Below are 11172 nucleotides of genomic sequence, written 5' to 3'. Positions count from 1 at the left end.
GAAAGTTGTCACCAGCCTCTCTCTGCTTTGACTGCCAAGCAGCTGAATATCAAATTTTGTCTTTTCCATCCTTTTGTTTAAGGGAAACTGGCTCCAACACCTCACTAATTTTGACCTCAGTGGCAGCAAAAATTACAAATATGTTCTGTTCGTCTTGGCCTGGCGTCTGCAGCTGTGTTGTCTGGGATGCTCAGAGTAGCACTGGTCACAGGGCAGCTGCTGAATGCTCCTCACTTGGAAAGTCTTACCTCTATCCAGGACAACAGACTGAAGCACTGAATCCTCTCCAAATTTCATGAGCACTTAAAAATGTTTTGTTTTTTTTTTTTCTTTCCCCCTTGGCAGTTTTTAAAAAAAACAATTCACCAGAGGTAAAGCAAATGAAAGTCCAGTGGCAACAGCTCCTGCACAGGTCTTTACAGGCAGGAAATTATTTCGTAGATCCATGGCTTGGTTTGTGAGTTGTCACAGCAGCCTGATTCAATGCCCACATCAATTCTCATTCCAGTACCAGCAAATACAAACTGATTTTTTAGAAGATGTTTTCCTCTCTTTCCACATTGCTACAAAAGGGTCAACTTTATGCTACATCTGCTTTTCACTCAAGAAAAAATGGCAATCTGAGGTCCCTATTGAGCACATCTGAATCACCATCTTCTCTTGGCGCACACCCTCAGACAATTAAATAAAGTGGGAATTGCCAAATCACCTGTGTCTGGCTGCCTCTTGCTGAGCTGCAAAAAAGGGCAGAGAGGAGGAGACACAGGAGTGTGAGAAACACCAAACCCAGCAGAGGATGTGGCCATGGGGGACTGGCAGGAGCACAGACCTGGCTGCAGAGCTCCAGCCAGGCTTCCAGCCCCCTCTGCCCTTGGCCCCTCCAAAAAAACCAGATGAAACCAGAGCCAAGAGCACAGAGCCCCTCTGGGGGTTCCTCCTGCCCGAGGACAGAGCCTGGCAGAGCAGGACTGAGCAGGGGCAGGGGCAGAGGAGCTGCCTGGGTTTTCTTGGTGGCACCAGGGTGGTGATAAGAGACAGATAAGAATACTGGAGCTGCTCCCTTACCTGTGCTCATGGTCAGCGTGGGACTGGCCTTCGTCACACTGAGCCCCCACCTGCTGCTGGGCCCCTTTTCTGAAAGGGAGAGGATTTCACTCGTTCATGTTAGAGCTTGTGAGTCTCTGCTCCCTGTGTTCCTGGAGCACTTGGGAATACTGGATTGATAAATCTCATGCAAAGGCAATGTCTCATTATATAATAGAATATATAAAAATATATGCCTTGTATCCTATCTCGGTTTTTACTGTTGGTTGACAGGATCAATTCTATTTTAATTTTGAGCTGTGGCTGGCCCACAGTCGGTGTTTTTACCAACCCAACCCCGACTCCCGAGGTTGCTGTAACCATTTGCCATCTAGTGGAGAATGGAAATCTAACTCCGTGCTTGGCTCGAGCAGAAAGAAATAAATACACCAGGACTGGGGTGCATTCCTTGGAAATCTGGCCTGGCTCATTGGCCAAGACATTCACTTGTTTTAAATAAGTAATGGTGCAATATCCTCACCTCCTGATAATTTATAATTTGAGTATTTAAAATCAGGCACCTTGATTGAAGTTGGAGGGAGGAATTTGTCCTCTTTGCCTCTTGCACATGGATCTTGCTGTGGATCTTGCTCGACCACAGCAATTTGTAGTGGTTACACACACCCCAGGGGCAATTTTCGGTCTTCTAAGATGGGTGATTTTTTTTTTCCTCTCCTGATTGTGCCTTGTTAGCACAAATAAAAAAGGGTGGGAAGACCCAGCAGGTGAAGAAACCTGTTCACATCCTTGGCCTGCCCAGACCACACAATTTCTATTTGATTTAGCAGGCTTAATACTTCAGTCTGGCTTTATTTTCCCCTGCTACTGGGAATTCTTCCTATAAGGGAAAAATGTTAATAACTGTCCTTTTTCATGACTTGATGCAAACTGGAAAACTTGTTTTGACCTGTCAGACAAGAAAATCTGACATTCCTCCTAATTTAAGTGGTATCTTTCATTTACAAGGGATATCTCAGCAGGGTAAGAGTTTCCACGTTAAACTCTGGGTTGGAAAGGGTCCCCAGTGGTGCAGTTGTCACACCCTGACCTTGGTTATCTGTCCTGTACACTGGGACACCTGGGGAGGTGGGTGGTTCTCAGGAGAAGGGGCTCAGTGGTAAAAGCATCTTGGATTAACGTGCAGCACAGGTGACTGGAGAATTTGCTGTCCTTGGCAGTGAGGGACCACAGAGGTTTCCTGCCCATGGGGATGAGGAAGGTTGAGCTGCAGGGAGGTGCAGATGTGACCAGAGTGGGCTAATCCTGCCTGCCCTGAATGCCTGACGTGTTTCAGCTGTCAGTGACATCCATGGCTTGGATTCCAGGAATGCCTTCAAATGCCTTTCAGGCTTTTTAAAAAAAGTTGGGAGCAAACAATCAGCTTTATCTCGATATTCCAGCCAGGAATGAATATGATTTTAATTAACAGAAGCTGCCAGTGCACACACACACGGATACTCACTCAGGCACACCCAGACACTCCCACTGAGCTCTCTAGTGTGTTCCTTCTCTGAATATTCTGTGATCTGTGATCTTCCACATAAAATAAATTTCCTGCTTTTTACAGAACTAGCCTGGCTGGGAAGTCAGATAAACTACCAGAATGTGCCTATTCCTTTGGTGGAGAGGAGCTCTTGGGAAGATCAGGTAACTTTCAGGATAATGAATCACAGCCTGGCAATTTCTCCCTCTCTAGACTCTTCGAGCCAAGCTGTTCTTAGGATCGAAGCTGGTGCACTGGCTCCTTCTTCATATTAGTGACAGCTCTGGGTTCCAGTGCCAGCAGGGCAGCTTTGCCCCTCTCCTGCAGTGTATTCCCAGGAGCTGTGCTGTTCTCCAGGTGTTGACCTCGTGCTCAGTGGCAACGAGCTCCACCTTATCCACCTGCACGTTGACCTTGGGGAGTTATCAGGACGAGCTCTGGGCTCTGTGCACTGAGAACACAACTCCACCATTGTTCCTGAGATTGGCTGCTGGGCTGTGGGTGCCTCCCATGGAAATCAGTGGGAATTTTCCATCCATTCCACTGGAAAATCTCATGGATCATGATGCAAAAAAGATCCTCTACCAGCAAATGACCCACAAAGATATTGATACCTAATGACCTCCAGGACAGCAGATGTTTCATGTCAGATAGAACATCTCTAAGTTAACTGATTCATTAATATGTTAATATAGTCAGCTTTTGGCCCCTCACGGCAAGAAGGACATTGAGAGGCTGCAGCATGTCTGGAGACAGGAATGGAGCTGGGGAAGGGGCTGGAGTCCCAGGAGCCACTGAGGGAGCTGGAAAGGGGCTCAGAGGGAGAAAAGGGGGATCAGGGGGGACTTTGTGCCTCTGCACAAGTCCCTGACAGGAGGGGACAGCCAGGGGGGTCGGGCTCTGCTCCCAGGGAACAGGGACAGGAGGAGAGGGAAGGGCCTCAGGCTGGGCCAGGGGAGGGACAGGTTGGATATTGGGGAATGTTCTTCACTGTGAGGGTTGTAAAGCCCTGGCACAGCTGCCCAGGGCAGTGTTGGGAGTCCCCATCCCTGGAAGTGTTCAAAAAACATGTGGATGTGGCACCTGGGGATGTGGTTTAATGGTGACCATGGTGGTGGTGATGGGTTAAGGGTTGAACTTGATGACCTTAAAGGCTTTTTCCAACCCTAACAATTCCATGATTCTGAGATTTCCTTCATATTATGAATATTCAGAGCAGAGCCTTTGCTGGCAGAGGGTGGATTTAGAGATTGACGTTTTCAGACTACGGTCACTTCAGGCAACAACTGGATCTGATCTTCAGGGATATTTTACCTATTGCTGTTTTTTACCTCTTTGGGTTTTCCCTGTAGTCCAGTTGTAATATCAACCACCTGCAAGATAAGAAAAACAGATTAATTATAATCCAAGACAGGTCCATAAAGCATATTGTAAACTGTGGCCCAGTCAACAAAGAATGAAATGGCAGGAAATAGCAAGGGCAAATATAGTATCAATAAATAAAATATCAAACTTCTTTCTCCTGCCTAAGTCCTTTTCTCTGGTTTGTTCAGAGCTGGCTGTACATTCCTATTTGCCCTGTCATTAGTTATTTTAAATTGAGAATAAATTTCTTTTGCTCTGCAGCCTTTTCTAGCATGATTTTTGTGGTTGTTGGTGATACCAACAGGCCAAGGCTCAAGGGCTGTGAATTCAGAGCTCCAATTTGCCCATCTGTGTGCCCTTGTGGGAACAGAGGGAAAACTTTTCCAGAGTTTTTCTCTGGAAAACTGGGGGAATCAGAGCATGGCCATATGGGTTTGTGTGGTTTATGGTTCCTCCCATGCTTCATCCTCTCTTTGTTGGGGGCTGCACCCCAAGAGGTGCAGCAGCCCCACGGCAGATTTGCCCCTGAGGCGCTGCATCCAGAAGTTTTCCATGAGCTGCACACCTGGGCATTGGAGGGGCTGTGAGAGGAGGAGGAGAGCTGAAGCTTTATTTACCAAACAACAAACACAGAGGTCAAAATGCAAACATAATATATAAAAATATATTCCTCACAGACCTGACTGATACCATGAGACTACAAACTAAAATTAAATCTAGAAACAATATTCTGCCATTTGTGAGGAAGGCCAGGAACACGACCTCCCTAACTCAAAATTAAATGGCAGATAATGAGGTATTGAGGCTGGTTTCAGGGTCCACAGAACATAGAACAACTATTCCTGGATTTAATTAGCAAAATTTGACCCTCCAGAAACATTTTTGGGATCACCAAGATCCTGCAGCTGTTGTGAATACAACTAATCTAAAGGAACAGCTTCACCTTGTGATGAAATGCTCTTCATTAAATAGTAGATGGTTTGACCAGGAGCCTGGTTTGTTATTTGAAAATAATGAACTGCACACCTAGGGCCATTTTGCTCCAAATCTTTCCCTCTAGCAGCCACTCAAGGCTCCAATAAACAGTAACTATTCAGTGTCCATGCCCAAAACACACACCCCTTCCAAGCCCTGGAGGGAAGTATGTGTGAGTTCAGCCATTCCCTGGGATCTGCCACAGCAGGCAGGTGGCCCCAGCATTGCCCCATCCTGCATTTCCATCAGCTCCTCACACAAAAGCCTCTCCAAGGCATGTGGGACACTCAACAAGTGGTCACAGCTCTTTGCTTTATTCCACAATTTTTTTAGGGCTGGGACAGTGTCTTCTACCCAGGCTTGGAAAATGCCCAGAATAAAAAACTCTCAGACCCACTGCACTCATTCAAACTGCTGCAAATTTCCACTGGCCCTGCAGAATTCAGAATTTGCAAATGTGGGTAACGTGGATCAGTTCCCTCCCTTTATCTTCATTCACCTGTTTGCTCCCTCCCCCAGACATCTCACATAAGGTGAGCATGCTGATGCCAAAGTGAAGTTCTCCACTGGAAAAATCTATTCTCTTTCTGCTTCTTCTCTTTATGAAGCACAAACCAATGTCTGGGCCACACTGCAGCCCCAGCACAGGAATGGACCAAAGGGAAATTTGTTTTTTCTGCAGGGCGACCCACAAGGCCCACTGTCACTGTGTTCTGATTTTGGGTAGAAGAAACAGACAAAGCATGCTATTTATTTATTAAAGCACTATATTTATTTGTATGTCATAGGCTTTTTCTGCATCAAAGCTTTGGATAGGCAGGCTGAGCCTTGTACCCGAGTTCTGTTCCAGCTGGAGAACATAGCTACCATCACTAAAACATGCAAAAAGGCATTTCCTTGCAATAGAAATGTCAAGATCCAGTTGCAATGAGTTCTTCACAGATGTGAAGGCCCAAAATGCTTGGAATCCCGGCACTGGCACAGCCATCACCATCTGCTGGTGCTAAAAAATCCCAGGAAAATGAAGATAGTATCAGTACCAGTATTTATATCAGTATATATCTCAGTATCAGGATCTCCTTACCAGATGAGATCCCTGTATCCAGCTAGGAAAAGTCTTAAATACACAAATCTCAATCCCCAATTATGGCCCTATTCAAGGCTGCTGTTTGTCTCAAAACTGCAAAATGTTTGTGGTGCAACTCAGTGGGAAGAAATGTCTGCACAGCTCCAAGGTACCATGAGGATTTGGGCTCAAAGGGGAGGAAGGTGTCCTGGGGCAGAGCCACCACGCCCTGATCTGTGACTTACGTTCAGTGGCCACCAGCTGGTAGAGAGGCAGCCCTGTGCAGAGATTTTCAATGTGCTTCCCATAGAGGATCCAGTCTTTAAAATGCCCCAGCCTGGAACTGCCAGCTTGGAACTGGACCCACACATTATTTGGAGAGTATACATCCTTCATGGTCTGAGAAGAAAAGGTTAAACACCATCAGAAATGTAGATTTAGCTTCACTCTGCTGGGACACCCTTTGAGAAGGTTCCCAAACCTAAAATCACCTTCCTTTTCCTCACCAAAAAAAAAAAAAAAAAAAAAAAAATCAAAGACACTTCATGCTTAAAAAAAATAATAATTTCAATCTATCTAGTAACGAAATTCACTAGACATTAATTATGCCAACACAGCAAACCTGAGGCATATTGCTGCCATAGTAAGTTATATTATCGGCAGCAAGTTTTGCTGTAAATGTGCTACTGAGCTGACATAAAATGGGCCAGAACTCCAGTTCACCTCCAGGCAATACTTCCAGTCTCCTTCTGAAACCTCACCCTGAATAAGGAAGTCAAAATCTGGTTAAAGTAAATTGATCTCTACCTTCTGTTCCAAAAAAAAAAAAAAAATTTCAAGCAATGTCAAAGGTCAAAATATTAGCAGGACAATGAATAAAGGGAAAGTTTGCCTGAACTTACATAGCGATCACTTCAAAATAGCCAAATTAGATCAGTTTAAAGGACTGTACAGCTTGAGACACCTCAACAACCCCCTATAAAACTACAGAGGGGCCATGATGGTTCATTATCTTAAAAGAATGTTCTGCATGATATTTCCCTCAAGATGTGTCTTGTCAGAACAGCTCCATCATTGCTAAGACAGGGGGGCAGAGTGGAGGGTCCCCCTCATATCACACTGCTCCCATCCCTTCTTTGCCAGCAGCAAGGGGTCCCCACAGTCACCTCTCTCTCAAAGGCCAGGCGTCCGATCTCCCGCAGCTCTGGGATTAATTCCTTCTTTATTTTCATGATAAAGCAGGCATTGCGTGAAAATAACCTGGTTGCAATATACCCCTATGATAGAAAGAATTGAGGTTAAATCATTAGAAATGGGCAATGCTGACATTCGTTGATGCTCTCTGCACTTTGGGGCAATCTGGAATGAACAGCAGAGTCCGCTGCCGTGGAATGAATGCATTTCCCTGTCCTGGTGCCTGTCCCTGAGACTGGAAGCATAACTTCTGACAGACTTCTGCTGCCCATGAGTGCCTCCATCCCCACTGAGGTCAGGAACCTTCTTCTCACTTCCAGCACAGGTTTTATTACAGTCTGTTAAACTGCCCCGTTGTACGAGTCAAGAAAGGAGATGGCCAAGGAGGAGGAAAGGTGCTGGGAATCCTCAAAGAAACCGTGTTCTGGGACAAGATGTGGTGAGAATACACTAAAATAATTTTTGACTTTAAAACCTTCCCCAGGGGTTAATTTGAGGCAGATTCTTAGATTTACTCACATGTCTGTAGTCAAAAATGGTGTCAGAGGAGTACACGCCAGAGCGGACGTGGACATCGACGATGTGCTCCTCGCTGTGGATGGTCATGGTCCCAGTGACATAGTTGCTGACAGGATCTCGCAGGGTAAAGGTCTTTGGTAAAAAGCACATCATCATTGTTCCATCTTTAGCAGGTGCAACAACCCCCAGTGCTTTCTGCTTCACATAAATACTAAATCCCTTAAGAACCCTGGAGCAGTCTGAGGAGGCTCTTGAGCTGGAGGTCAGTTATAAAACAGGTTCTCATGCAGGCTGAGGAAAACCTGCTTGGGACATCCCAGTCATTCTGGGCAGCAGGTACCAGCAGGAAGCTGCTCCAGCCTCCAAATGTTTGACTGAGCTAAAGGGAGCTCTGTCCCCCTCGTTACTTTGCACCTGTACAGAACCTCTTGCAAAAGCTCTTTTTCTCTACACATGAGAAACTTGTTGGGTTTAGTTTCTTCCTATTCTATTCCCTCTGCCCAGGGATCCAACACATTTTAAATGCTCATGTGCAAGACAAGGCTCATCACTCTACTCACGTCCAATGCAGAAGTCTGAGCCCAAAAGACTCCCAGGCAAAGGAAGATTGCAGCCTGTAAAAGGAATCAGAATTCTCACTTATCAGAAACACCAGGTAGTACCATAAAAAAACCCAGTCCATGAACTGAGGGAAGGAGCTGGAGAATCCTTTGAAAAATTACCCACTTAGCATGTATATTAGCTGAAAACAACCACAATTCCTCATTGTAAAGTTTTTGCTGTCAGGCTCTCCTTTGCCTGTAAAGCAGAATAACTTAACCATTACATTTCTGCAGTTTTCTGAAGTCTTTCCTTGATGCCATGTTACTTCTTGATTTGCCTCTACAACCGCAATTATCAAATTATAACTAAACCACCCTTCTGAACTGTAACCAATTCTGCATTCTTTGCTCAAATGAAGCTTCCACTGACTTTGCCGACCCAAAAAAATGTAAGTTCTCCTTTTTCCACCCAAAGAAACAACACACAGATCATATTATTGAACCACTGTATCGTACCACTTACTTGAGCATCTTCTTCTCTATCCTTTTGTTTTTAAAAGTGAGGAACTTACAGTATTAGGAGTTCAACAGAAATGGAGATACTCACAAGTCTCTTCATTTTTCTTTCAGATGAGAACAAGAGGCTGCAGAAGGTAAGAACGCAAGGAAATCCCACAGACCTTCAACTTTTATATCTTGCTGGAGGTGTGGGAAACACTTGACAGAACTTTCCTTCATGACTCGAACAAGTCCATATCTACATGTCGTAAGTCTCCTATCTGAATTTTGGGTTGGCACAGATAACCTGACCCAGATATATTTAAACCACTCAGTAAGTCTCAGTAAATCAATCACTCTGCAAATGGCTATTATTCACTGGTTTAAACTTTAGTCTTACTGTTTCTATTTTTTAAATATTTAACAGGATATTATCCAGAATTAAATTACATTGGGAATAACACTGCTATTTATTCACACAAACTGCATTTTGTCTTCTGAAACACAATCCCTAACAGCCTGATTGACAGTCTGCGGAGAACTGCTGGGAAGAAACACCTATGTCATGGTGGCCTCCATGCCAGCCAACAAACAGACCAATTCTTCAGCCATTTCTTTCACTGAAAATTTTGGATGGGGCCCTGAGCCACCCGACAGTGAATGGCATCCCTGCCCATGGCAAGGAGTTGGAACTGGATGATCTTTAAGGCCCCTTCCAACCCAAACCACTGTGGGACTCCATGATTCCATTCTATGTTCAGGGACTCTTGACAAGAAGTGCTGCTCATTTTTGGTCAGTTACCACCACGAACAGAGCACATGCACTGAAATGAGTGACAGAGTTGGGGACAACAGCTGTGCTTCACAGGACAGCCTGGGGCACTCCTGGCCTCCTCAGCACATGAAGGAGTGACATGAAAACTTAGAAGCTCTGCGGTGCCCTCAAGGTCACAAAACAAAAGGAGCAGGATGGGGATTTCCCCTTTGAAGCTGCCACCGATTTCTGCATTTTGTGAAAATGCCAATGACCACGACGTCGCCATGAGAACGTTCTCTGGTGTTCTCAGGTGACTGTGACCTTGCCTGGACTCCTCCTCATCCGCTATTCCGCACCAGCCAGAGCTGGCACCTGGATGAATCACACCCTGCTTTCTACTAGAAGGTCATAATCAAGGCTGGTTCCCTCCTAACAAAACAAGAACTCAAACTAACAGCAAACACATTTCTGTAATTTTTCTTATCAGAAAAAAAGGAGGAGATTGTACAGAAATATCTCTCACCAAACAGGCCTCAATGGAAAAAGAAAAAAAGGAAATTGCACACATTTGCTTTATGCCACCTAAGTCCACATGAGAAAAGGTTATCTCAAATGTAACAATGCTGTGCTGCTAAGCAATATATCAGAAAACACATAAACAGATATCAAATTCTGCTAAACCTGGTTAGACTAATTAGGTTGATGTTGCACTCCTCTTGAAAGCTGGCTCTGTCCCTTCTTGTCCAAAGATTCTTTATTTTTAAGGTTACAGGTATGTCAGAAATACTCAGAGTAGATTTTGACAGTCAAGTAAGTATTTTACAGCAGGACCAGGCAGGGTCCAGCCACCACAAGTTTAAAAAAAAAATCCTAATTTAAACTTTTCCTCAGTGATTACGCCTTCATGTACTCATTTTGTTTGAAGAACACTTGAGAAGCAGCAGCTTCTGCTTCCCTCAGCATGCTTTGGCACAGGTAAGGGCAGAGCAGCAGAGGAGATCAACAGTTGTTAACTGAAGGACAACTACAACGATAGCCATGATCTCACCATCTGCACCTTGCATTGCACTGACTGAACTCTGCTGAGCCCATCAGACAAGGACAAAACCCAAAGGTTAATTTCTAAAAAGCATTTGCCTAATTAACGCAATTGCAACTGGACACAGGCTGAGTTGGTTGTCTCAGGCAAAGCCTTAGATAAAATTCCAATTGGCAAGCCTTGCTTTTTGGAGACTTGTTGCTAAGAGTTCAACAGACATCTCCCAGGAACACACCTGAAATCAGCAGGCATGTGCTGCAGTCCTAGAGGCATCCTCCAATAGGAAGTACCTGAAGGAAGGAGCTGCCTAAAAAGGGCCAGTCCTTAGGCAGAGTGAGGCTTAGCTTATGAAGCTGTAACTCAGAATTCCTCCATGAACCTTGCTACCTCGAATTCATGGTCCCTTTCTCAAATCAGCCCTGAGTCCATAATCAGGTGCTACTCTCCTGAGGAAGCTCTGTGAAGATTCAGGGCCATGTCTGACAAGAAGAGAGCAGATCCTGAATGAGCTCAGAAAGGAAGGTCAGCAAAACAACTCAGCAATTTCTATGATTTAGAACCAACCTCACCATGTCTAGGGACTCAACATTTTTAGCATAGCAAGATTACTACCCCCTTGGTTTGAATGGTGCTTTTGGTTAGAGGCACAAC

At 44.9% G+C, this 11172-nt stretch overlaps 1 protein-coding gene across 1 annotated transcript; it reads right to left on the bottom strand.

Annotated features, from left to right (window-relative positions):
* Positions 1–4859: 4859 nt before the first annotated feature.
* LOC134562996 (gastrokine-2-like) lies at positions 4860–8846 on the bottom strand. The gene is made up of 6 exons (XM_063420707.1): positions 8835–8846; positions 8246–8299; positions 7686–7817; positions 7139–7249; positions 6218–6371; positions 4860–5909 (listed from the first exon to the last, which is right to left on the bottom strand). The coding sequence occupies exons 1-6, from the start codon at positions 8844–8846 to the stop codon at positions 5818–5820; spliced, it is 555 nt and encodes a 184-aa protein (XP_063276777.1). The 3' UTR covers positions 4860–5817.
* Positions 8847–11172: the final 2326 nt, after the last annotated feature.

The sequence above is a fragment of the Prinia subflava genome, chromosome 32 (assembly GCF_021018805.1).
Source record: "Prinia subflava isolate CZ2003 ecotype Zambia chromosome 32, Cam_Psub_1.2, whole genome shotgun sequence".
Taxonomy (NCBI): Eukaryota; Metazoa; Chordata; class Aves; order Passeriformes; family Cisticolidae; genus Prinia; species Prinia subflava.
This window is presented reverse-complemented; position numbering and strand designations above follow the sequence as displayed.